This window comes from Gambusia affinis, linkage group LG02 (genome assembly GCF_019740435.1).
Source record: "Gambusia affinis linkage group LG02, SWU_Gaff_1.0, whole genome shotgun sequence".
Lineage (NCBI taxonomy): Eukaryota > Metazoa > Chordata > Actinopteri > Cyprinodontiformes > Poeciliidae > Gambusia > Gambusia affinis.
This window is the reverse complement of record NC_057869.1, coordinates 842,452-869,854: the sequence shown is the minus strand read 5'-3', so window position 1 is coordinate 869,854 and position 27,403 is coordinate 842,452. Positions and strand designations below refer to the sequence as shown.

At 45.1% G+C, this 27,403-nt stretch overlaps 3 protein-coding genes and 1 long non-coding RNA gene across 7 annotated transcripts; 2 read left to right on the top strand and 2 right to left on the bottom strand.

Moving 5' to 3' along the window:
* Window position 1: 1 nt before the first annotated feature.
* Window positions 2-14,948, bottom strand: il17a/f1 (interleukin 17a/f1). Of its 4 annotated transcripts, none has more exons than XM_044103661.1 (5): window positions 14,768-14,948; window positions 6,099-6,406; window positions 1,196-1,521; window positions 540-724; window positions 2-466 (listed from the first exon to the last, which is right to left on the bottom strand). In XM_044103661.1, exons 3-5 carry the CDS (start codon window positions 1,226-1,228, stop codon window positions 220-222), a joined length of 465 nt encoding a protein of 154 aa, XP_043959596.1. In that variant the 5' UTR covers window positions 1,229-1,521; window positions 6,099-6,406; window positions 14,768-14,948; the 3' UTR covers window positions 2-219. The 4 variants fall into 4 exon arrangements, with proteins under 4 accessions (XP_043959596.1, XP_043959605.1, XP_043959615.1 ...); XM_044103670.1 differs by having other exon boundaries at window positions 6,316-6,406; window positions 14,768-14,929; XM_044103680.1 differs by lacking the exon at window positions 6,099-6,406 and having other exon boundaries at window positions 14,768-14,909.
* il17a/f2 (interleukin 17a/f2) lies at window positions 8,747-14,697 on the top strand. The gene is made up of 3 exons (XM_044103717.1): window positions 8,747-12,411; window positions 13,137-13,270; window positions 13,338-14,697. The coding sequence occupies exons 1-3, from the start codon at window positions 12,376-12,378 to the stop codon at window positions 13,570-13,572; spliced, it is 405 nt and encodes a 134-aa protein (XP_043959652.1). The 5' UTR covers window positions 8,747-12,375; the 3' UTR covers window positions 13,573-14,697.
* A 2,818-nt stretch (window positions 14,949-17,766) lies between the features above and the next one.
* On the top strand, window positions 17,767-25,544 carry si:ch73-204p21.2 (zinc finger CCCH domain-containing protein 18). Its single transcript, XM_044103601.1, has 8 exons — window positions 17,767-17,907; window positions 18,053-18,108; window positions 19,588-19,730; window positions 22,666-22,726; window positions 22,804-22,864; window positions 22,945-23,022; window positions 23,984-24,058; window positions 24,136-25,544. The coding sequence occupies exons 3-8, from the start codon at window positions 19,609-19,611 to the stop codon at window positions 24,423-24,425; spliced, it is 687 nt and encodes a 228-aa protein (XP_043959536.1). The 5' UTR covers window positions 17,767-17,907; window positions 18,053-18,108; window positions 19,588-19,608; the 3' UTR covers window positions 24,426-25,544.
* On the bottom strand, window positions 24,606-27,131 carry LOC122823708. The gene is made up of 3 exons (XR_006369379.1): window positions 27,013-27,131; window positions 25,785-25,902; window positions 24,606-24,735 (listed from the first exon to the last, which is right to left on the bottom strand). It is a non-coding gene; the product is annotated as an uncharacterized LOC122823708 (long non-coding RNA).
* Window positions 27,132-27,403: the final 272 nt, after the last annotated feature.

Here is a 27,403-nt window from a genome sequence, read left to right as displayed (position 1 = left end):
GTGTCTGAACTTTATTGATCTGGATAATAAATACATCAGTAATAATAATAAATATCTGCTGAAGGTCACAAACCATTAAATAAAAGTTAAATAAGCACCAACAAGGCGGGACGCCTCCTGACGCCAAACTTAGTGGGCAGTTAATACAATTTGATGCAAAACTTCAGAGAAGCCAGAGACTCGGAACTAGAGCTTCTGGACCTGGTTCTGGACCCGGTTTCACTCCTGCACATGGACCATGTGCCGGACGCAGGTGCAGCCCACGGGGACGTTGCGGGTCTCCAGGCGGTAGTGGTAGCTATGCTCCGCCCCCTCTGTCCTGACCCGTTTCAGAACCATCACCTGGTACCAGATGGGCCGGGACTGCAGGTTCTGGTCCTCCTTCCCCTCCAGGTCCAAACAGCCTTTCAGCAGGCAGCGCGCCTCCGACAGCGTGGGCGGGAACAGAGACTCGTCATGGGATGTACTGTCGACAGACACGGGTGGGTCAGAACAGAAACTCGGCGGGACCCGGCGGGACCCGGCGGTCGTGTACTCACTTGTAGGTCCAGGGCGAGATGGAGGCGTTGTTCAGCGGCCGCGGGTTCCGGCTGGGCAGCAGCAGGGCCGGGTCCAGGTGCAGAGATACGGTTTGCTCCACTGAGCTGTCGGAGCGTCTCCTAAGGTGCGTCGACGCCGCCTCCGCCATCATCAACATCATTACCATGACGACGGCACCGATGACCTGAGGAGGAGGGAGTCGACCTTCGTTAGCCAGTCAGCGCAGAATGAATCGTCTCCATGGTTACAGCAGAAAGATCTTGACATCAAATCCCATAATAATAAAAAGAAAATCTCTATGGCGATGCAGGAGCAGCTAAAACCTCCTGTTGGGGAGGAGCGGCTTCAGTCAGAGGCTTCCTTGGATTCGCTGCAACACAGACCTCTACAGCAGCTCTCTGAGCCCCGGAATTATTTCATTTAATTTTAAAGAAGTTTTGAATCAAACAAAATGCTTCAGAACCGGTTCTGCTCACAAACTGGACCAAGCCCAGAGGTCCAACAAAGAAACAGAAATAAAGTTCAATAAATCAGAGGCTGACTGGATCCTACTGAGCCAACCAGAACCATGTACCGGGTCGGCTTCAGATGAAGACAAACCACCATCAACAGAACCACAGCTGATCGCATCAGAACTCATCAGAACTTTCCTCACCGTCACTCTGGAGCCGTTAGCTGCTGGAAACATGCTGGTTCTGTTTGTCTCTGATTGGTCCGGTTCTGTTCTGCTAGGTTCCCAGGGCTCAGTTGGAGGTCAGGCGTGGATGTGTGTCTGCGGCGTCCTGCCCGGTTCTGATGGTCCGGTGTAAACAGCCGAGTGTTTTATGCGCCTCGCTGTGATGTCACCACCTGAAAGCGTTTGATCCTCCTCCTTAAACCGCAGCGACCCGGCTGACGAGGCCCGCAGGTCGACCCACTTTCAGGCTCCTCAGGACGAAACGCTGAGCTTCGAACCTGGCAGCAGATTTTCTAGGTCATGCTCTGCAGAGGCAAGCAGGAAATGAGGTGAAGCGTCGGCGCGGCTCAGCCTCCCGAGACGCTTCAAAGGTCCAATTTATCACAACCATCAATCAATCAATCAATCAACCAATCAATCAACCAATCAATCAACCAATCAATCAACCAATCAATCAACCAATCAATCAACCAGTCTGACTCTAGATGCTTTTCCTGCTGAAGCTCATCCTGCACCATCTCAGTCAGATTTAAGCCCAGACTTTAACTAGGACCCTCCTCCATTATGAACATTATGTTTCCATTCAATTATCAGGAAACTTCAAACAAATTTCTAAAATGTTACAAAAAAAGTAAATGAGCCGTTTTTCCATGTGGCTAACTAGCATGTAGCACACGCCTCAAAGAAGGAGTCAATCTGCTGCAGCATCGATTCTTTTTTCAGAACATCTTTTCGGTTCACCTCAATCGAACCAAAAGCTTTGTTATTGTGAAACAGAGGAAGTTATTTCTAATGCAAAACCTCAAAATGTGCATAAAAGCGTCAGAGGAAACACTGCGGCTTCAGCCGGTTCTGCTTAATGGCATTCCTGCTTCTGAGTCAGCGTGCAGCGATCAGACCGGCAGGACAGGAAGTGATGTCAGCTAGGCTACACTGGGACGCCAATCCGAACTCGACCTGCAGGATCAGAACCGCAGGCGAACCGGACCCACAGAAACCGCTGAGTCGGGCGTTCTCTCTACTGCAAGAACAGAAAATACCATCAGGAAGACGACAGCGGCTCTGAGAGCGAATAGATATAGATGAACTATCGATCGGCGCCTATTGATCACGATTCTTTTAATTTTGGGAGATGAGTGATGAGCTGCTAGCCCCGCCCACCAGGTCATGTCGGCCCCCACTGTTACACTTTCTTGCTTTATTCAGTAAAATTACAGGCAAAAGTATTTGGTATGAGCCCAAATCAGAACTGGTAGCTCAGGACTGTTAACGATCAGACAGAAATGTGCAGCTAAAAATAAAACCAGGTGAGCTGAAAGCTGGAGAGCAGTAGGAGAAAATGTCACAGAAAATATTTAACAGCAAACTGTGGAGTCCAGGCCCGGTTCTGGTTCTGCTGCTGCAGGACAATCATGTCACCCTGTCTGTCTCTTTTAGGGTAGTTTAAACAAATATTTTAGTAATCGAGTAATCTACCGATTATTCTTACGATTAATTGAGTAATGGGATAAAAAAATGATAAAATATTGGTAATTCTGCCATAACACCAGAGTTACTATCGGATATCAACATCAGTCCAATTTTTCATGTTTAGCTTCCCTAACAGAAACTTTCCTGTAGTTTAGAAAACCAACCTGTAACAATAACAGCTCACTTTCTAAGTTAAGAAAAGTTCTACAAAGATCTGAAATTATATTCAGTTTCATAATAAAGAGGCTCACAGATACGCTTCTAAAAAATATCTAGACTCCAGCTTTTAGTTTCTGTCTTCACCTCCAGTCAGTTTAATAGATGAACTTTGACCTTGCCCCATAACCTGACCAGCTCTGGGTTTGAGAAAACGGGAAATGTGGCCTGGAGTTTGGGGGGCGGGCGACCGAACGAACCAAGTAAGATGGGAGGAACTAGACCAGGGGACGAAGGTAAGAACTGGGGGATCGATACGGGATATTTATGACACCTTCGTTCGTCACGGTCAGAAACTCACCGACCAGCCATGAACCGCCACCAGGCTCTCCGCCACCCGTTTGTTCACACCGGGATGATATCGATTCATTGCGCGGTTCGTCGTCGCCGTAACCATCGGCTGCTCGGCCGCCCGCCGTGTTCAGTCCATCAGCTCACCTGTGTAAATACCTGCAGCTCTTCCCGCCGTTCGCTCTGAACCAGCAGCTCCGGAGGAGAAAGGCTGCCGTACTCCAGGCATGGCGCCAGTCATTTTAAGGACGCTTATTGGTCCCCGAAAACCATGAAAACCCGGAAGTTATCATCAATCAATAAAATCCCCACGGGCCGAACTTGAACATTGGACGTTATGCTGCTAACACTTAGCTTTGGTCGACGACTCAGAGGAGGAAGTCAGAGCTCCGCGCAACGCAAATAATGTTCCGGCTGGAACACGGTGGCTAAATGCTAAAACATTATTAACGAGGCAGGTACATTTTCCTTGAGGAATTTTAATAATGGAGGTACTCGAGTCGTTCCAGGAATCGTTTCAGCCCTAGTCTCTCTCTCTCTCAGTGAACCTCGGGGAATCTTCTGGCGGTTGCAGATCGTTTCTGCTGCAGATTTCAGAAGGAGATAATCTGAAGGTTTCGGTTCTGACTCACATCATGATCTCACTTCATGTCAGAGGTTCCATGTTGCTCTGCTGGGCTGGGGGCCCTCAGGCTCTGCGGGGCCCCTGGAGGCCCCACTGAGGATCCCTGACTGCAGGGCCGTACAGAGACCTTTGGAGGGCCTCAAAGTTAAGAAGGGGCCCATTGAACAGGATCTTAAAACTCGGTACAACAACACAGCAACAGCCCATAATAATCAATAATCTGATTGATCCGACTGTATCACTGCCTTCATGAGGGGAAATGCAAAGCAGATCTAGTTTATATTTTCCCCAACAGCTTAAAAGTTTCTGTTTCTGCTGCTGAACTGATCTGAGACTGAAGCTGTTAAACAGACCAGAGGAGAGAAGGTCAAAGGTCATGAAGTGATGAAATAAGAACATTTGCTGCCATTTTACTGATGAAGCCCTAATAAATATTTATTTAACCTCTAGAACCGGGGTATTCAAGAAAACTGTGAGGAGGTCCAGTTCAAAGAAATTTCCTCAAGCAGAGGTTCACAATATCGTCTATTTGTAGTATGACAATATCGGAAAACATGGTGTTAAAAAAAATAATAATACAGGTTAAAATAATTTCAAAGAAGTTTATCAGCACTGAAACACAGGATAACATTGTGTGGCTGCAGTTTAAATTAAAAATAACTAAATTATGTATTCAAAAATAAAGAAAGTGCTTAAGAAAAAATAGCAGCTTCAGTTTCCTTTTGATTGAACAATCTCAATATTTCTGCTCAACAAAACAACTCTCAAAACACCTGAACTATTTCTCTTACAGATTTCTCTTACATTGCTCAGTGTGAGAATTGAGCTTTGACTTGCCCTGCCAACATTTTAAATCTGGGCTTGAAGGAGGTCAGGGCCGTTCTCATGCACATGTGCAGATGCTCATTGGTGCAACACGGAGGGAACATTCAGTAGCACGCTGTTGTGCGCTGAAAGCACGGCTTAATACCCTGGTGGACTGATCATATTGGGCAGTGAGACTTAGGGGGGTATGATTGGTCAAATGCTTTGTGCTGAGTCTCATAGTGACGCTTGACGTTGGCACTTTTAATAAGCGCCACGGTTTCGGAGCATATGAGGCACACTGGTTTCGTGCTCGCGGGTGGAAGAATGACCATTTATGCATCAGTCCATTCCGTGTTGAACGCTCGATTTTCGGCATCTACTTTTCTCTTTTTAGAAAGCGCCATAGTGTTTGCACCTCTTCTGACTAATTCACACCCTGTCTTCCTGTATCACTCTGCGTTTCTCGCTTCAATCGCTTTTCGCTCGCCTTTCACCTCCTCTTCCTTATATCACACTGCGTGGATGTCTGAGCCTGGCTACAAACCTCTGCTTCGGTTTGCTCATACAACTCGCTCTGAGTTCAAGCTGGCGATTTGATTCGCTAGTTGAACCACGTGGTTAGTATGACTCGCACGCGATTGGTTTGTAGCTTCCAATCCTTGCTGGTAAAAGCACTTGTGTCAGATAGGGAAAAAAATAAATGCTCCGGTTTAAAATTAATTCTCCCGTCAAAATTAACAAATATTTTAACAATTTATTCCGGGTCCGGATGGGATGGCATATGGGTCCGTATCCGGACCGAGGTCCGTTGGTTGCGGACCACGGCTCTAGAACAACCTGCAGACTGATTTATAGATCATAAAATATAATAGTTTGATGTTAAACCTCTAGATAGCTGCTGGTAGGGACCATTCAGGGGCCCCCAGACACTCAGGGGCCTCCAGACACTCAGGGGCCCCCAGACATTCAGGGGCCTCTAGACACTCAGGGGCCCCCAGACATTCAGGGGCCCCCAGACATTCAGGGGCCTCCAGACACTCAGGGGCCCCCAGACATTCAGGGGCCCCCAGACATAGATCTAAACCTGTAGCATCATTTATAGAGAATAAAAATGTTTTTACATTTTATTTAATGAATTCAGCTGAGAAAAAAAATTGACATTTAGGATTTAATTAGGACGTTTGCTTTGTAAGAGTTTAAAGATTCATCTTGGTAGTTTGATTGTTGTTACCATGGCTACAACATGGTGTAATCTTTGTTTGTTCACAAATACATCACAACCAATAATCAGTGATTGATTTTAAACTGGGCCAATAAACCTGGTCTCTCTCTCACAGATTCACCTGATCGACATTTAAACATGTTAGTGATGCTGAGGTTCTTAGGGGCCGCAGGGTTCTGTCCAAGGCCCCATATTACCTTGGGCCGGCCCTGGAGGAACAGCTGCTGGGCTGGAATCTACCTGGAATTTACCTGGAATCTATCTGGAGTCTCCCTGGAATCCACCTGGAGTCACCTGGAATCCCCTTGAATCCCCCTGGAGTCACCTGGAATCCCCTGGAGTCACATTGAATCCCATGGAGTCCCCTTGAATCCCCCTGGAGTCACATGGAATCTCCTGGAGTCTCATTGAAACCCCTTGAATCCCCCTGGAGTCACCTGGAATCCCCTGGAATCCCCCTGGAGTCACCTGGAATCCCCCTGGAGTCACCTGGAATCCCCCTGGAGTCACCTGGAATCCACCTGGAGTCACCTGGAATCCCCTGTCAGTCCCTCTGATGCTGTGGAGACATTTAGATTCATGTTTGTCTTCTTGCTGCGGTTCTGATTGTTGCTCCAATATTTTCTCTGATGTTTATTTCATGAACTCTAATTGGACCGAATCTTCCTTTAACACTTGAGGTTCTGCAGTAACTTCAGTTTACAGCCCAGAACCTCCAGCAGCTTTAACCCGCCTGGTAGAAACGTTGAGGAGAAGCAGAGCGAACAGTCAGCAGGTACCAGGTGGTACCAGGTGGTACCAGGTGGTACCGGGTGGTGGTACCGGGTGGTACCGGGTCTTGTATCAGGATGTCTGATATAAATCAGATATTCTTTCTCTCAGTCGGTGGTACCGACCCAGTCTGCCTGTAGTGAACCGAACCGGGCTTTTAGCAGAATGATCAAGTTAAAGTCAGAAGTTTCTCTGCAGTTTTTCTGTGTTTAGCGGCGAGGCGGGTTTTTTATTCTGAATTTATATTTTTATGTTATGAAAATATAAATAGAAAGTTTTTCCAACGTCAACATCAGAACTACGTTTTTATTCACAAACCAGTGGATGAAAAATATTCTTGTCCATAATTTGATAGTTAGAGGAACAGAACCTCCTGCTCCTCATCATGGACCCGGAGTCTGAACAACATGGAGGCTCTGAGAGTTTTTATCAGACTGAGGGCAGCCAGGCTAGTTTATTTAGCTAAATCATTATATTTAGATAAATATTATTGCTGAGGGGCTCCAGCAGGCCTTCTGACATACAGATTCAAAATTAAAAATAATTAAAAAAAAAATTTAAACAAAAAAAACTCAAAAAGGGCAGCAGGGGCTCAAGCCCCCTTCACCCCCCCAGACGTGCCTGCCTGATCCCTGTGTGGATCCTGATGCCAGGGCCCCTGGAAGGCCCCAGGTTGAGGCCCCGGGCTCCAGGAAGCAGCCTGCTGACTCTCTGACTCGGTTTCCAGACATGCTGTGACTCAGCAGGCTCAGGTTGCTGCATCATCACTTGTATGCTGCGTTGTGCTGCGTTGTGCTGCCCACGCTGTCAGCTCCTCTCTGACCTGCTTCCATTCAGAGCCGTTGCTGCAGTTTATCTCTGATCTCAGAGACTTCCTGCCGCTGCGCTGCTGCTGGGGGCCTCAGAACAAACCTGCAGCCTTTTAAGGACTTTCACCAGTTTGTTGTGTTTTTGTCCTCATGCTGCCTGACTCAACTTTAAAATACACACCATGCATTCACCGCCGTCTACCAACAGGAAGTACAGAAAACCTTCAGGCCTGATAGAAATGCTCAGAAGCCAAAATGTAACAGCAATTCTAAAGTTTAGCTTCTGCTTTTTGGCAAGTGAATTTGCATATTAGCTAAATATGTCGATAGCTGCAGGCTAACGACATATTTACATATTTACAGAGCTAAATTTTTATTTCTGAATAAGCTAAATATTTAGCCTAATAATTAGCTTGGTGTTAGCGCTGCGCTAGCTGCTGGTGAGGAGGATGACAGCAGGGTGTGAATACTTCCTGCTGGGTTAAAACCTTCTTGAAGTTGAAGGATTTCCTGGACGACCTGCGTTCAATTTCAGGTTTAAAATGTTGCATGAAAGAAGTTTAGATGAACAGAAGATAAAATGTGAGGAGCAGCAGACCGGATGGTAATCGGGTCGGACATTAGCGTGAGGCGTCAGCCGGCTGTAGAAACACAAACATGATGTCATCCTCCACTAACCGGGTCACACAGAGTTTCTTTCTAGGACTTGAGCTGCTGCCTGGAAACAGCCTCGCAGCCAGAGGAGGGGCTTTCTGCGCTCACCACAAACCGCCGCCGACATCCAGGAACCGAACAGCGCCGCAGAACCGAACCCATCCAGGAACTTTCTCTGGTCCTGGAAATGTTCTGCAGCTGCTAGAAGGCCCACTGTGGAACTGGCTTTATGTGGCTCTGAGGTCAGAGGTCATCCTGATCTCTAGTTTACAGTTGGACAAACTGAAGCTGTGCGTTGACTGTAGATCTGTAACTCTAGATCAGTGGAGTTACAGAACCTCCAGTGGGTCCTGGAGGTTCCGGTGTGTTTTATCTCCCTGGTTTAACGCGATGGACCTGCTGAACGGTCGTCAACCTGCAGGACGCCGGGCCTCCCTGCTCTACATCCATAACTGTTCTCAGCATCTGTTCAGTGATTGGATGGGGTCAAAGGTCACCTGGTGACTTAAGCAGCAGGACCAAATATTGCATTCAAGTAAAAGTAGCTCTACTTCAACATATTTTTACTCAAGAGTAAAAAAGTATTTGGTAAAAAGTAACTAATCAAATTATCAAGATTTAAAAATTACATCAGAATTCAGTCGATGTTTAATAAAATGTTTGTTCATGCAAACTGAATCAAGAAATGTAAACCTAGCTTAGAAAGAGTTATAATAACTCAGTAATGAAAATAAAACAGAAATGTTTTCTCGTTTAACTAGCTGAGGAAAGCTTGGTTGCATCATTTCACAGGATTATTTTACTTAAACTACAGGATTAAATTAGAAGAACTCAGATTGAAGTTATCAGAAGTTGATGTTTAGAAAACGTGTCTCTTGTTGTGAAACTTGATGAACTTTAATTTCTGAATTAAATCAAAAACAAGTGAAACTTAATAATTCATAATGTTTGTGTTCATTTCCTTGGAGCCGTTTTCATTCTTTTCAGACTTCATCGGTCCTGAAGATGTTTAAAGGTTCACAGAACGACATTTGTCTTCCCCCAACAGAACCAGAACCTCTGCTTTGGACCCGGCTGACAGAACGTCCACCTGCAGTTCCGCTCTCCGCCTGCAGAGGCCGGTGTTCCTTCAGTTTGTGGTTCTGACCCGCCTGGACCCGAAGCAGGACGCTCTCAACCGTCATTCCTGTAACTATGATGATTTTCTGCTTCGATGAAAACGTCTCAGAGTTACATAAAAACTTTTTAAACCTTTTGATAATCAACTGAACTAAATTCTCTGATCGATCAGAATCAGCTGGAATGTTTGTGCGGTTGAACTGAAGTCGGATTTTTCTAAAATCTGGAGACATTCGTTGTGAATCGGCTCTTCAGAAGTAAAAAGTTTGTCTCCGACTGGATTCATCATCGTGAATGTTTTGGGTTTTAATCCGTCAGAATCGGAACATCTTACAGATCGTTTGACGAAGCAGGTTCAGTTCCTGATGACCTTGCAGGATGCAGGCGTGTCACGCAGCAGCTTTCCAGGTTCTGCTGGTTCCGGTCGCGTATAGGCGGCGTTAGCGGGACGGCCCCGGCGGCTCCGGGTCGATCGGGTCGCCCTCCGATTGGCTGTTCGTGGTCATCAGAGACTTGAGCAGCAGCTTCTGCTCGGCTCTCCAGCAGGAAGAGGAGCGCTGACAAATCCCCGCCGCCGCTGGATGCCGTTTCCTAGGCGACGGTGAAGTACGCTGACAGCAGTTCCTGTAACCCTGATGATTTATCAGATAATTCCTCCTCGAGCATTAAAGCAGGTCAGAGAAGAGATGCTGAGATCATCTGTGCTCCGACCTCAGAGCGACCACATCCAAGCTGTGACATCACAGCGGGGGGCGGGGCCACAGCAGTCACCTCAGTTCAGACTCCCACAGGCAGGTGGAGATAAAATCAGATGAACTTTCCTGATCTCAGTCAAACGGACCAAAGCGCTGCGGCAGCAGAGCAGCCAGCAGATGTGTAGTACTGATAAGAAAGTCAGCATGAAGCAGAAACAAGCTGAGGGGCTGACAGGAAGCGCAACGCAGCACAACGCAGCACAATACAGCAACATGTCTGCCAACAGCAACACAAACTGCAGCAACTACTCAGTCTGGACTGAAAAAGTTGCTTCACTTGTAAAGAAAATGTTCAGCTGCTCCAGTCAACAATAAACCACCTATGTCTCTAGATCTATGTAGATCTATGTAGATCTATCAAACCGCTCCACAGACAGTTTAATCCAGCTGTACCTGCAGGACTTCAAGCTCAGTTTGGCTGAATTCAAATTTATTTTTTCATTTTACTGATTAAACCCGACCGCAGCCACACGACCCAAAGGATGCTGCAGCCGCCATGCTGCAGCCGCCATGCTGCAGCCGCCATGCTGCAGCCGCCATGCTGCAGCCGCCATGCTGCAGCCGCCATGCTGCAGCCGCCATGCTGCAGCGCTCTGTTGGTGCTGCTAAAGATGTGCAAACTGTCAGATTTATTTCCACAGGTGGGATTTTGTTTCGGTGAACAGATGGAAGTTGGTTGCTCTAAAAGCCGGATCTTGTTTGGCTGCTGCTGATTTGACACTTTGACCTTTGGAAACAAAACATAGTCGGGGTTCTAAACTGGAACTCCGACTATCAGCAGATTTATCAGCTTCAGAAACTCACAACTTTTCAGAAAAGATTTTACTTTGAAAATCACAAACTGTGTCTTTAAACCAGGCTTGAGGCGAAGAGACGCTCCAAACATCTGTCCATGTTTTCTGTCTCCAGGAGTCTCGGTTCAGTCCGGGGAAAAGTCCAGGTCCAAGACCCGGTGTTCTGTCAGATCGTCATACCCTTAGCATGAACTGACGGCTGTATCTATCAGACAAGTATACGCTGTCATCGCCATATGATTTTATTTCATCAGCAACATAGAATCATGACGTAGATCGTCAGGCACTTTGCTATCAGCAGTCTGACATCCTGACTCAGCGGTTAAGTAGGTTAATGAGTTTTATACGGGCGTGTTGTAGCTGTTCCCTGCTTTAAATACACTTTGACACCAAGACAATGAATGTAAATCTATTTAGTTATCACTGAAAAATAATTTAATGACTTATTTTCGTCACAACTTGTTGCGTATGCTGAACTGACAGCTCCTCTGACAGTCGGACTTCTTACAGCGCAGGCAGGAATATTCCCTGCATCTGAAGATCTGACAGAACCCCGGTCCAGATCCAGAACCCTGTGGAACTTCCTGCAGAACCAACAGTCACTTCCTGTCTGACTTCCTGTCTCTCTGTGGAAGAACGGCGCTCCGATCTCCTTCCTGGTTTTGGTTCGGATCCTCCTCACCTCTCTGAAGCTCCCACCACAGCTTGAGTCTGGACTTTGACTAGGCCGGTATGTCTGCTGTGACTCATCCTGGTCCAGTTAGGAACTGCAGGCCTGTGGCAGTAAGTCAGGCCCACACCATCACTCTGCCACCACCGTGCCTCACAGCGTCGGCTCCTCCTGATCTGCTGGTTTCCTCCATCTTGGTCCAACGTCTCCGCTCTGGTCTCATCGGCTTTCCATCCAGATGTGGCTCTACTGCCCTCAGGCCGGCGGCCATCTTGTTTCTAGAGAGGAGAGGCTTTCTGTGTGATGACCTTTAACCTTTAACCTGATATCTTGTGCTGAGCAGCAGCAGCTAGCTGGCATTAACAGCAGGAGATCCTCCTCAGATATTTAGAGCTGAATAATATTTTAATATTTTCTGCAGAGAGCCAGCGGTTCTGATTGGTTCTGATCAGTTCTGATCGGTTGTGATCGGTGCTGCTGGGGTGAAACCAGGACAAATGAGCGAGACGATCCTCGGCTTCTGGAGTCTGCAGCGTCAGCATCATGCTGAGTTTCACAGCCAGAGATCAGAGGCTTCAGGATCTGGGTCATGGATCCAGAGGATCAGAACCGGCAGAGATCCAAACCTCCATCAGTGCCGGGGCAGCAGGCTCTGATGGATGGTTGGATGCATTATGGTTGGATGCATTATGGTTGGATGCTGGAGGGTGTGCTCTGCAGTGACTCAGTCTGTAGGAGTTTCTCTGTTTTTGGGTTTTTCTCACAGATAGATGCTAATCAGCAGACAGGAAGTTGATCAGCTTTAATCACCTGAACGCGCTCAGAGCTGATGGACGCTCTGATAGGTGGAATCTCCCCGATCGGTTATCTGACCCCAGATCAGATCTGATGGTCATAAATAAGCTGATCTGACAGCAGTTGAATCAGAAGCCGGACCCGACCACAGAGGAGCCGACATGCTGCTGCTTCGCCGCGCCGCCGACACGCTGCTGGTGAGAATCATGGCTGCCGAACTCTGACTGCTCTGTGGCTGACGCTGCACTGACGGGTTCTGAGCCCAAACCGGGTTCTGGTTCTGAAAGGAACTTGTAACTGGAGAACAGCTGCTGTGTGTAGAGCTCAGGATGACGCTAAGATTAAGATTCATAAGACAGAAAGTACCAGAACCGGGTCAGGAACCAACTGGGCTTTAGGAAGGGCAGTAGCCCAGGGCCGCCACGCTTTGGGCGGCGCAAACATTATACTTGATATAAAGCTAACGGGCCGACAGCAGGTGAGTCAAATATTTGAAAATGACCCGTCGGTTTCATCCAGCGCGGCTGATAGAGATTTAGACGTTAAAAACGAGAATTAAATGTTCAGACTAAATATGAAAGCTACGTTTTAGAGCAGGGGCCCCCGGAGGGCTCCGGCCCCCGGGCCCCGTCCTTCTGGATCCGACTCGGACACGCTCGGACCCGGTCAGACTCGGACCCGGTCCTGGTCGGATCCAGTCAGACTCGGACCTGTTTGGACCTGGACCCGGTTGGACCCGGACCGACCCGGACTCGTTTGGACCCGGACCCGGTCCGACCCAGTCGGTCAGCTGATATTTGTGTTTGATTGGAAATTGTAAAAATAATAAAGTTTGGAGATGAATACCATTAACACCGTCCAGATTCTGGTTCTGGTCCAGGTTCTGGTTCTGGTCCAGCTGACCCTGCTGTGTGCTCCACAGGTCCTGTGCAGTGCATTGTGGGTAATCTGCAGCCAGCCGGCCTGTGACTCCATGCTGGTTTTGTCCTCTGACGTTTCTCCGGCTGAAGGAAACGGGAACGTTCACCAGCGCTCGCTGTCGCCGTGGAGCTGGAGGTGGGTCCAGCAGAACCTCTGGTTCTGGTCCCGGTTCTGGTTCTGACTCTGCCCTCTGCCCCAGCAGGTCCAGCACGGTGAAGAACCGGATCCCGTCCACCATCTGGGAGGCCAGCTGCGGCACCGAGTTCTGCTCCGGACCCAAACCGGGTCAGGAGGAAGAACACGACTGGAATTCCGTCCCGATCCACCAGAACATTCTGGTTCTGACCCGGATGGAGGGCAGCCGGTGCTACAACGCCTCCTACCTCTCGGTGGCAGTGGGCTGCACCTGCGTCCGGGCCAGCACCGAGCAGAACTAGAGACGGGAACCAGAACCGAACCCGGAACCAGAATCAGAACCGAGCAGAACTAGAGACCGGAACCGGAAATCTGTGGTTCAGTAGTTCAATGGAAACGGTTCTGGATCCAGTTTGATGTTCTGGTTCGACCCGGTTCCTCTGATATTTTCTTCCATCGAAAGAAAATATCGGTTTCTATGGAAACCGATATTTCCATGGAAACATTGTTTTTTACGGAAATAGAAACCGAACCGGCCCGGTTCTGAACCTGGAATGTTTTGGGTTTATTTATTAAACCAGAAAAATGTTTATGATTCGTGTGAAGAACAGCAGATATTTCCATTCCTCACTGAACTCGGGTTCTGTTTGTGGTTCTGATTCTGAAATGTTCTGTTTATTTACATATTCAAATTTATTCATTTCATAAACTGACTAAACTAAATATAAAGATTCTGAATCTTTATTTGGGTTCTGAACTGGTCCTGGTTCTGGTCCAGCTGAAGTTCTGTTCGAATGTGGACTGTTTTTTTTTAATTCTTTGACTTCATATAAATAAACTGGATCTGAAGAAATGTGAATAAAATTCATCCAGTTCTGTTTGTTAGTGTCAGGTTCTGAACCGGTTCTGGTTCTGAACCTTTGGGTTTATCAGTAAATTTAAGGCTTTCCTTTTCTCTGATATCTTCTGGTTTTGCTGATTGGCTGTTGACTGAATTATTATATTTCTTTCCCGCCAGTTCTGCCCCGATTAAAATGTAATTACAGCAGAACTTTATTAGACAGTAACACAGAACCACCAGCAGGGGGCAGCAAATCACGCGAGGCTTTAAGCTGCTTCCTTTAAACAGATTCCAGCAGCTTCGCTGCTTTACTTTAGACTTTAAAGGAAATGATTTACATATTACTTCTCATTTTACAAATTCATTCAGGTGAACACATTCAGGTTCACCAGAATAAATTAATTTCATCTCATGAAATGAACATGAACAGCCTCAATAAGTGGAAGGTTTCTGCTTTTTGTAACCAGCTCTGATCAGAAAAACATTGAAATTGACTCTCTAGTTCCTGTAATGTGATTTATTAACACTTCTAGCATAAATGTGTGTTTCTGGATCAGATCCTGCAAGGAAACCTCGCTGTTTCTGAACTTTCTTTTTTTCAACTACAATGAGACATCATGTTTGTCATCATATTTAATAAAATTTAAATCCCATACCTGATGGTGTTGCTTGTGGTGTTTAAAATAGAGAGGAATATCAAGTAATGTCGATAAGTTATACTGCAGGCTGGTGACGAGGGGAAATAAACTTAAAAACAAAACGAGCCGCAGTAAGATTAACTAGTGACGGTCAAACGGGTCCTCAACGCAGATGTTTGTAAAAAATTAGGTGGCCGTGTCGTTTCCTGATCAAAACGCAACAAATGTGAAGAAATGGATTAGAAAATGTCTCGTTCTCTATGATCTCTTCAAAAAATAACAATTCTTTCTATGTGAAGGAATATTGAAGAATATATTGAAATATCACCAAAATATACCTCACTTCAAGAGGAGACTGCTAAACTGTTAGCATGTCTACCATCACACAGCATTGTTAGAGTAATGATGATTATTTCACATTTTCTCGGTTTTATGTTGACTAACATGTTCTGCAAACTTATCAATATGTAAAAACTTCTGATATCATGCAAACTAATTCCTTGCTCATTTATTGGAAGCCACATTATTTCATTTGCACCTTAACTGGGCTGCAGACTCAAAGCTTTGCAATTTAGTAATTTCACAATATTCTTACAGTTAAAAGTTTGCCTGGTAAACCTGTTAAACGATATTACCTCCAAAACGATGCCAGCAAGTGAATTTTATTTTTAAACAGTAAAATAAAGCGGTCCAAAACTTGAATTAGACGACAGCGATAACTGGACTCGAACCAGCGGTCGCTGAGTTCAGAGAGCTGCTTTATCCACTAAACTATATCAGCTGATTGAAGTCCAATAATCCAACCTGCTATTGATTCTGATCTAACGGACGCCTCGCGCTTCAAGAGGCAAACCTGGATTAACTGGTGACACTTTCAGAGTCTCAGTTTGAATGAAGATTTTAACCCGTTTCTGATGTTAAAGTATAAAAGATAATTGGGTTTTTTCAGCGTTTCTCTTATAGTTCAGTATTAGAGTCATTTGATGAAAAGATTAAAGATGTTTAGTTAAATTGCGAGAAAAAATATCAACAGTAAGGAATAAATGACACTGCCACATTGATCTGACATGTCTTCTGAAAATGAAAATAAATAAAGGATTAAATAAAGGAAATAAACTATAACATGCTGCAAAAACCGTGTTTAAAAAGATTTCGCTATAGTTTCTGTGGATATCTAATTGAAATATACAATATGAGGGAGATGTGAAAAACAACGTAGCCTGTCGATCTTTTTAAACATTTTATTTTTAATCCCATGGCTCTTCAACAAGCTGAGCTTTTCCACTTTGTAGCATTTTCTGATCATTTTATGCAGGAAACCCAAAATTCTGCAGGCAGAATTTTCTTCCTCTGAAAAGAAGCTAAAGACGTAACAGAAACTTCTTCTTATTTGCACCCAGAACAAAACTTAGGAAGTGGATTTTTTTGAGTTTCTACAACTCAGTTTTGTTTTTTTCAGGCATTAATCTTTGCTTTGAGATCTGCTTATGGCATCTTGAGATCTTTTGACGAGTTTCAACCTCTGAAGCGACAGAAATCAGGACAAGTTCTGCAGATTAATTTTAAAAAAGGCAACATACCATATTAGGCTAGTAAAAGTCTTTCTAAATAGTAGATCTTAATAGGTGTATGTAAAAAACCTTGTTAGAACTGTGTGAAAACAATAAAATCTGATGGGATTAACATCAAATATGACACGTTTTCTTAGAATCAAGAGAAAGGATGGATTGTGACGACAATCCAACATTTGGCCTACCAATCAAACTCAAGATACAGATTCTAGCATTAGCTGCAGATGCTAGCCCAAAGTAGTTAGCATTAGCTATAAGCATCCCCATTTCAGTCACCGCTCAGTGAAAACCAAACTTCTTGGCTCGCTGGTTATCGGGTCATGATTCATGTTCATATAATGAGCTTTAAGGCGCATGAAGGGACAGAAACAAGTTGTTAGGATGTACAGACCTGCAGCTGATGATGATGATGATGATGATGATGATGATGATGATGATAATGATGATGATGATGATGATGATGATGATGATGATGATGATTGGCCACCTGATGCCTGTATCAGTTATGGCAAGCCGTTTTAACATAAAATCAGTTTCACCACACTTCCGTTCCAGATATCTGAAAGCGGTTTATGACTAAACCAGTGTCAGTCTCTAATTGTGTTTTGAGTCTCTAATTACATTCTGACTGGTATAAATGACGTCAGACTTAAAATTAAAATTAACGAACCGTCAGCAAACCCGCAGAGGTTCCCACGTTTATTGAACCACAGTGACACCTGGTGGTCACACCGTGACACTTTGGCTCTTAGATGGGATGTTTCTGTCTTGGCGGAGAATAATTATCAAGTTCTCGTTCCCATCCATTTTGTAAAAATCCTGCTGAGCTTTTCCACTCTGAAGCTTTTTCTGATCATTTTATGCAGAAAACCCAAAATTCTGCAGGCATCAGTTTGGACAGCTCAGTGGCAACATTTCTTAACAGCTACATCTAAACCTGGAGCTTTGACTAGTCATAATTATGTTGCCATATCTTAATGTAGTTACGGCTGTCTGACCCCTCAGATGACAAAATTAATTAGAATCTGTCAATAATAATAATAATATAATGGAAGTTATTTGAATTATTCTTTATAGTAAAACGTGAATTCAGAAATCTTGAATAATTATTCAGGATGGTCAACATGATGATGTGTGAAAATTAATTAAAAATAAAAAGCAGTTAATCAGGTTCATTAATAAAGTGATATGATTATCTTCTGACGAACGGCTACGTTTGTTTGGAGTGAAATCATCTTTTAAGATCTGCAGTTTATAAATTCATTGAGGTTTTCTGTTTGTTTTAGTTTGAGGAAATATGAGAAGAGTTACAGAGGAGAGAGAAACTTTCCCACAGCAGCAGAACGCGGCTCCGCCCCATAACAACGCGGCTCCGCCCCATAACAACGCGGCTCCGCCCCGATAACAACGCGGCTCCGCCCCGATAACAACGCGGCTCCGCCCCATAACAACGCGGCTCCGCCCCGATAACAACGCGGCTCCGCTTCCAGCAGCTTATCAGCTGCAGGGTGGTGCCACCAAACCCAAAACGCCCCGCCGGGTCAGAACAGAACCAGGCCGCCGGGTCAGAACAGAACCAGGCCGCCGGTTTGTTTCCAGTAAAACTCAGATCAACAAACATCTGATTGGTTCGGCAGTGAGGAAGAGGAGGAGGAAGAGCCACAGTGTGTGTTCATATCTGTCAGTGTGTGTGTGTGTTTTGGTGTGATCAGTTGCATGTTTGCTCTCTCAGTCACTCCGTAAACGTGGAGCAGGAAGTCCAGCAGAACCAGAACTCCCAGAACTCAGGTTGGTTTGGACTTTCTCTTCTTAACCAGTTTAGCTCAAATTAGAAACCAGTTTGCCTATTTAACTGGAACTGGAGACCAGTTAACACTGATCTGTTCTAAACTAATCTTCCAGCTTCTCCCTCTGACATCACAGAGGGCAAAGGTCGTAGAGATCAGAGGATGTGATTATAGATGATTGATCTATAGTCAATCAGCTGTTTGAGTTTCAAGTTTCAGTTGGTTGAAGGTTAACAAACACTGAGATGATGATGATGATGATGATGATGATGATGATGATGATGATGATGATGACGACGAGGAGGAGCAGGTTTTATTCTTCATCATCACTTTCATAGATCCACTTTTTGATTCCCTGGTTTCTAATGAAACTTTCATCTGTTTCCATCTCAGCAGATTTTAGCTTCCTGTCGGGTTGTTGGTCAGTTGGGTCATCCCAGTTAGTCCCAGTTAGTCCCAGTTAGTCCCAGTTAGTCCCAGTTACTCCCAGTTAGGCCCAGTTATCAATCAGTGCATCAAGTTGAACTAATTATTGAAATTAGTTTTAACAGTTTCTCTCTAAGGAAATCCAGCAGTTTGATTCGTCTTTCAGTTGCTGCTCCTGGATCCCGGTTCCGAACGGTTTCAGAATGTGTTGGCCTCTCTGGGTTCTGATGGGGCCGGTCAGACAGAACTCTCTGGGTTCTGATGGGGCCGGTCGGAGAGAACCTGTCTGTCATCTGATCCGGTGAACTGTCGGAGGTGGAAACACCCAGAAAGTCAAACACAGCGAGTCGGGCCTGAACACACCTGGTACCTCCTCAGTGTAAACATGAGCTGTTAGAGGTCCGATCAGGATGTGGGAGGTTCTGACCCATTAAAGGTCCGATCAGAACACTAAAGGTTCTGACAGAGGCGTCTCTGTGGGTTTGTCCTGAAAGGCGTCATTCGGGTCGGACCCGATTTGCATGCTGCAGGAAACAGAAACAAACTCATTTTCATTTACGGCTGCATGCTGGCGTCGGGCTGCAGCTCTTCTCTCATAGCAACCAGAACCATCCGAGTTCTGCCGGGCAGAACTCGACCCAAACGCTACGATTCACAGTCTCTTTTCAGAACCTCATGATTATTTCCAACATGGCCGACATCTTTAAGTAATCTGCTGAATGCGTCAGAACACAGGCTGGTGAGTCACTGTTATCTACAAAAGAAGGTCCAAATGGTTCTGATGGACCCGGCTGAGGCTTCTATATTTACTGCTCCACCTGCGGTTCACCTGTGATCCAGGTGAGGCGCTCATTAAGCCAGAACGGTTCTGGAACCTGATCTTTTCTGAAGCACAGTGGATGTTTCAGGTTCTGGTGTCAGTGCAGAACCACGACGAGCAGAACCATTCCAGTAGTAATTTCTGGTTCTGTCCTCACTGAACAGAACTTTCTGGTTTTGATTGTGAAGCTCAGCACTCAGCTGGTATTCCTGGTTTCTGCTGGGTTCATTCCAGGGTTGGATCCGGGAATCTTCCATGGCAGCAGTGGGAGTGGACGTGACCGGGTCGTGGTTCCTGACACCAGGACTCTTCCTGCTCCTCATCCTCCTCATCCTCCTCTCCATCTTCCTCACTACTCTCTGCAGCGACTGCAACAGGTCAGCTCTGTAGCCCGAACACAAACACTCTGAAAAGGATGCAGTCAGTCGCAGTCAGTCGCAGACAGACGCAGTCAGTCCCAGTCAGTTGCAGTCAGTCGCAGACAGACGCAGTCAGACGCAGTCAGACGCAGTCAGACCCAGACAGACGCAGTCAGACGCAGTCAGACGCAGTCAGACCCAGACAGACGCAGACAGACGCAGTCAGTCGCAGTCAGTCGCAGTCAGTCGCAGACAGACGCAGTCAGTCGCAGTCAGTCGCAGTCAGTCGCAGTCAGTCGCAGTCAGTCGCAGACAGACGCAGTCAGTCCCAGTCAGTCGCAGACAGACGCAGACAGACGCAGTCAGTCCCAGTCAGTCGCAGACAGTCGCAGACAGACGCAGTCAGACGCAGACAGACGCAGTCAGACGCAGTCAGACGCAGTCAGACGCAGTCAGACGCAGTCAGACGCAGACAGACGGAGCTCATAGCAGTTATGGAATCGATGGGGACCGTTTACATCAGGGGTCTCAGACTCGCGGCCCGCGGGCCAACTGCGGCCCTCGGGACGATAGTTTGTGGCCCCCACCTTAATATGAAAGTTTAATGTTAGTGTGGCCCGCGAGCAGTGATGTCAGTAACGCGTTAATTTGTAATGCGTTACTGACGTCGGACCACTTTTTTCAGTAACCAGTAATCTAACGCGTTGCTATTTTAAATCCAGTAGTCAGACTACAGTTACTTATCAAAATCATTTTTGCGTTACTATCTTCTTTTGTTATTTAATCGTATTTCCTCTACTCGTCTTGTCGAGTGACCGACGTCTCTATGCGACAGAAATGTAAACAATGGAGATGCGCATTTTGTTGGTGGAAAAACTGGAACTATTTTGAGATTCTGCCGCCAAGTCCGATTATTATAAGCGGCTTTGGGCTTCATTTTTTAAAGTCGCTTGCCGATTTAATGAGTGGCGGGTTGCGCTTTTTGGGCTCGTTTTTGAACGTGAAGTTGCTCATTTGGGCTTGGAAATAAGCAGAGACTCATAATAAATCCCAGAATTTGTCCGTCATTAAGGTAGTTTTAGTCAGTCTCTCCTGTTCATCATTTCTCAGATGATCCGTCCCGCTGTGTCTTTGTTAATGTCAAGTTAATATATTACCTCTGAATGACGTCGAGCTTCGCGTTGCGCTCCAGAAAACTACAAACATCGAGACTAATTTAAACAGCGCAATAAACGTGAAAACAGCCACGAATGAACGTGTCCGTAGTTTCCAATAATTATAATGGCAACTTAATTCTAATTATTAATACTAAGATAAGTGTCGCAAATCTGTGCAGCCATCTGAGCTGTGAGCTGCAGGAGGAGCTCTGTGCGCAGTGACACCAAATGCAGGGCCGTAACGCAGAACCTGGAGGCTGGGGGAGGGAGGGGGGGCTTTAAAATCCTTCTTAGAGTTTTCCAGACAACAGTGGACCACACAAACTACTCACGTTTTTTATTTTTCTACAATCTCCTCTTCAGTTCAACCTTATCAGTGGAGACACATTGTTGATGTTACCATTATAAAATAGCTTACAAAAAAGTATTGGCAAAGCTCAATGTGATTTTCACAGGAGGCGGAGTGTTGTCAGCACCTGCTAAAAGTAACTAAAAAGTTACTTTTAGTGTAACTTAGTTACTTTCCAAATCAAGTAGTCAGTAATCTAACTAAGTTACTTTTTCAAGGAGTAATCAGTAGTCCGATTAAAGTTACTTTTTCAAAGTAACTATGCCAACACTGCCTGCGAGTTTGATATGATTGGCACTTTTCAGTGTTGTGTGCGGAGCTGAACTAACTTACCAATTACAGTGCTTCAAATGGAGCTCATTGACCCGCAGTGCCACTCTGAACTCAAAGCCAAGTTCAGGGAGGTGAGTGGAAAAGCAGACAAGCTTGGGCAATTTTTGAGAGAATTGCCACCCAGCTTCCCTGAGCTTTCCCGAATGTTCAAGCGGACCATGTGTCTTTTTGGGAGCACATACTTGTGCGAAAAGCTCTTCTCTACCTTGAACTTTAATAAGTCCAAGTACAGGTCCAGACTTACTGACGAGCATCTTCAAGCTCTACTTAGGGTCTCAACTGCCTCCTCCCTTAAGCCAAATGTGGCTCGGCTATGCGAGAGGAAGCGCTGCCAGACCTCTAGCAGTAAGAAGTAGGCAGAAGAAACAGTTTATAAACTGTTATATTCATAACAGTTTATGTTCAATGTTCCATTCATGTTCAGAAAGTTAAAGGTTAAAGAACTGTTAATACAGCCATTTGAATCTGAATTATAATAATTACATTTATCTAGTCTTCTATAGCTGCTGTGTTATTATTATATTTTATTTATTTATTACTGATTAATTTTTTTTTCTTATGAATTGTTAATTTTTTATTTTTTCATCTTATTTTGTGTTTAAAAAATAAAAATAAAGACATTTGATAACATTGGAATGTTTTTGTAAGAGCTTTTCTTGTGGAAAACCCGATGCGGCCCAGACTCACCCAGACTCTACCTCCATCGGCCCCCAGGGAAATTGAGTTTGAGACCCCTGGTTTACATCGTTACCTAAACACCAATAATGTCGGTCATTTAGCCTGTCATCAAAGTATATGTATATATTTTTTTTCCAGTTATGTATTTAGTAAGTTTGCTACCTAAATATTTACACTTACTAAATATTTAGTTTAGAATTGTGGCATTTATAAATGAATGAACAACATTGTGAAAATAATAAATTCACCTCCATTTTTCCTCTTATGCCAGGCTAAATGACCCAAATTATTGCTGTTAATTTGTGACAGTATAACTTTACAAACGGCCCGCCATAGTGGATCAGAACCTTTACCTGAAATCTGGCACCAGAACCAGAATATGCCCATCCATGGCGGTCAGATCTGCAGCAGAGGTGATGATCTGTTTGGGTTTCAGAAACTCGTTTGAGCTCCAGGACTCAAAGACAGAGAAACCGCCGTCGGCTCTCATCCGAGTGGTAAGATCAGCAGAACCGCCGATTGGCTGCAGAACTCCGTCCGAAACCGACTAACCGATATGCGACCCGGTCTGCAGGTGAAGCTGGAGGAGGTGAAGGAGAACCCGATGATTGGAGAGATCCAGAAGGACGAGAGAGGTGAGCCGTCTGATCCGGAGAAGGTTCTGCAGAACCTGGGGAATCCGGTCCTGTTCAGTTTGGACCTTTTTCTGTTGCAGAGTTTCGTCCTGGAGGAGATCCAGCTGAGCCGGTCAGTTCCTCCGAGGACCAACATGGGGAGCTGCAGAGGCGCCCAGGTCAGGCTGGTTCTGCGGGTCAAACAGGCTCAGCAGGAAGAGAAACCAGAACCAGAACCGGAACATGCTTTCAAAAATAATTTATTAAAATATCTGACTGCCACTGCATCTCTCAGTATAACCTTCTGATATATTTGCTCATTTAAATTCGTGGACAGACAAAATATTTGCATCTCAAATGATGTCAGATTCATCAGAGAGCCGAGCAGCAGAACCAGTAAATGGATCAAAATCAATTTGATCCGTTTACTGGTTATAGAAATATTTACCTGCAGAAGATAGAATCACTTTGACTTCACCTGCATTAAACATTTCTGTGGGCTCAGATCAGAGACATGCTGCTGTCTGTAGGAGGAACTACAACAGGAAAATGTCATGAAGACGTGTTTGTTCTGCCAGCAGCAATAAAAGGCTGAAGGATGCAGTTTGTAGAGTTAGAGTAAAAATTAAGGTTGGAAGCTAAATGTTTAGCGTAGCTATAGCTAACTGACTAAACATTTGGTTTGAAACTGACATTTATAAGTGAATAAATGTGAAAATGCAGCCGAATAACGAATCATTTTTTTTGGATAAATAACACAAATGAATTTTTAACTGTAACTTTATTAATGGTTCTCTGCACTCGGGCCGATTTAACAACATGAGAAATTAAATTAATACTACATGGTGTCCTCAGATTGTGGATAATTTAGAAAAGTAAAATGTGCAGCATGTGTATGGATATATATGTGCATAAAAACAACAATAAGCAGTGAAACAACTGCAGTTATGAGCAGAATTATAAAACCTGGTGAGTTTGATGGGAGGAAGGATTTGTGGTGACGCTGCTTTCTGCAGAACATCGTTAATGTTCAGATTTACCTGCTTTCAGACCTGCTGCTGTTTCATCATCTGTTAGATTCATCACAAGACAAAACAGTTGAAAACACGTGACTACATTTCCCATGATGCCTGCTTTCAGACCCAAACCCCTCAGAGGGAACCTCAGCCCACGTGCCACCCTGGAGGAGCCACCTGGTGGCGCCAGAGAGCAGAGGTGATGCTGAGAGCCCGACAGGGTGAACTAAAGGATGGACTCGGGTTGTTAATGACGTCAGTGTTTTTTCCCCTTAGATCTGAATGGCTCCGCCCCTCGAACCGGCGACCACGTCAGAGATGGGCGGGGCAACGGCGGCGAGGCGCTGGGACCCTCAGCCAATCGGCTGTCAACGCAGCTTCATTACGTCACTCAGTCCGATGAGAAAAACTCGGTTTACGCTCGAGTCAGCAAGAAGCTCCTCTTGGCCAACTCACCTGTTCCCATACCTGAGGGGGCGGGGCCACCGCGGGGGGAGGAGCCTGAGGAGCAGCGTGGCCCTCCGCCGCCTGACCGGGAAACATGGCGGGAGGACGGAGCAGAATAACCCCACCACCAGGGGGCGCCGTGGCAGCGAGCTGCAGAGAGGAAGAGGATGATGATGATGATGATGATGATGATGATGATGATGATGATGATGATGACGACAACGACGACGCCTCAGCAGACTTCTGAGGATTTTAAACCGTCTGTTACCATGGAAACGCTGACCTTTGGAAACCATCCTTCATGAAACTTTTGAGGCTTCTGATCGGTCCGTTATCGATCCTTGTGTTCCGACCCAAAACGGTTCTGATCAGCTGATTCCTGCTGCTCGCTTCATGTCCATCCAGAAGGGGGCGCTGCAGGAACAGGAACTGGAATAAAGTTTAAAAGATTTTAAAGATTTCTAAACACGGAGGTTCAGTGTTTAGTTTTTGTCTTCTTATTGCATAAATATAATTCTAGTTCCCTTAAACTGGAAAAGGTGATGAAATATAAAATATGAGAAATATAATAATTATTTGAAAGTCTTCTGCCTGTTCTTTCTATGAAATCCAATAATAATATTCTCAAACATCAGTGAAGATTTAGAATCAACATGTAATGATAAAGTTATTAATTTCTCTCTGAAGTTCCAGATTAAATGACTGATTTAAGTTTTTTAAGTTTCTGGTGAAATATTATCCTTTTTCCTCCCAGAACAGAAACATGTTGATGAAACAGGAAACAAGGATTTATTTCATCATGAAGAGTTTCCATGTTTCATCGAGACAGAATGAAAACCTGAGTGGATTTCCGTGGATGGTCCACAGGGGGCGCTGCACAGCAACACATCACATTCACTCCGTTTCACTCAAACACTTCAAAATAAAACAGTTTGTTTCCTAAATGTTTGATTTTCCTGGAAGTCTGAATCAAATATAAACTGAAAAATGATTTTAAACTTCATCTTTTCCGGTTTTTATTCATCTGATTAGTTTTGTTACTAATCTCTCATCAATAAAGATATTCCTGCTGCACTGGGATTTCATTGATATTTTCTGTTTTTGATGACACAGAATAAAAATGAAATTCATAAGCCTGATTGCTCTGCATACTCGGCTGGATGTTTTAAGCTTTTATTGTTTTACAAAAATCCATAATGATCAACAAAATGGGACATATTTTTATTTTTATTTATATTTATATTTAGTCTTGTACACCTGCAAATAAATATTTATAGCACTTCTGATGCAAACTACTTTTCGTTGCTTGTACTTGTGACAATAAAGTTGAATTCTATTCATTTACAAAACAACCTTTGGTTCCCAACCAGTAAAATCTGATATCTATAACTGAGGCATATTGACGACGATCGTCGTCATCAAAAATTCTCATTTGTTTTATCTGCAGGTTAATAAATAGTTTAATATCAGAAACATACATTGAGCGTGCCGCGGTGGTGTTTGGAGGCCTTGAGTCCTCAACGTGGTTCGATTCCCGGACCCGGTGATGTTTGCTGACGTCTTCCCCTCCGTCAGCCTGCTGTCATTTAACAGAAACTAGAGCCACAAAAAACAAACATTAAAATTCCCCATAATCATCTATAAAGTCATAAAATAACAACAATACAGAACCTGTAACCAATATTACAGGTTCTGGTTCTGGTTCTGGTTCTGGTTCTTCAGGCGCAGTGATGCCACCTAGCTCTGCAGAACGGGTCGGCGCCGGCCTGTGAGCCACTTCCTGCTGAGTCAGAGGTCAGCCAGAGGTCAGCTGCAGGACGAGGCAGCGAGCACGTCCCTCCGCAGCTGCAGGTCTGGGTTTTGGTTCTGGTTTTGGACCGGTCTGTAGTCAGGCTCCTGGTGAAGAAAAAAGACGTCTGCAGGGATTCAAACCCAGAAGCGTCCTGCCGCCTGGCCCAAGGGCAGCGGCCAAAACAAACCCCAGAGAGGCTGGTGTGACCTCTGACCTCTCAGCCTGAGCATTAAACTGATTCAACAGTCATGAAATTATTGTTATGGATTTTCCTCTGACTCTTTCAACTGCTTACATAACCATGTTTTGTGTGACTGCAGGGATCATATGTTCCTGCTGAACTCTCCAGTCTGGTTCCGTCCAGACGGAGCTCAGTGGGCCGGCGCCGGACGGTGAATGTAACTCCGGTTCTGATCCGTTTGGATGGCACGTATGGCTTCTAACATTTGATCATTTTCAGCATTAATATAATCACATCTCATTATTTCTCAAGGTTATTTACACTCAGAGGTTCTGGTCGGGTTCTGAAGCTGGTAAACGGACCTGGTGGAGCTCAGAGGCAGAAATGAATGAAGTCCAACAACAATGATAATGATAATAATATATTTTAAAGCCACAAGCAAAACATAATTCTTTGCAAAAAAAAAACATCTTTTAGATAAACTACAGAAATGATCAGAAGGATTTTCTTTGTAGTTTGTGAGAATAAACTGGAAAAGTTTCTAAAGTTTCTTATTAAATCTTAAAACTTTGACTGGTTCTTCTTCATTTTCAGCCTCAGTTATTAAGAACCACATGCGGCCCGGAACCGGGTGTTGGAGACACAAAGATCAGGACTGGATCAGAACCAGACACCAGAATCTGGAATTGGACCCAGATCAGGTTCTGATGAGCAGAGCCGAACATGGACGAACCTTTATTATCTCAGAGTTTAGGAGCTGCAGGTTCGACTGGGAATCAACTGGTCCAAATGGACTCGTTTAACCGGACCGGTGGGTTCTGATCCATCTGAGGTTGCTGTTCTCAGAGCTTCATGGTTCTGATAGTTTCTGTTTTAATCTGAAGGTCAGAGGGAGTCTGGCTGGTTCTGATTGGACCGGAACCAGTCCCGGTCCAGGAAGCAGCAGAGAAAAGGCGGGATGCTCCTTTAAGTTAGCTGTTCACACTCCGCACGTAGCTCACGAGCGCTGCGTGTGTGCGCGTGGGGGAGGGGCGCGCACGCACAACCAAGCACGAGCACACTGCCAACCGAGGCTCCGCCCCCAACAGCACCGCGGAGCAGCGATTCCTGAGTCAGGAAGGTTC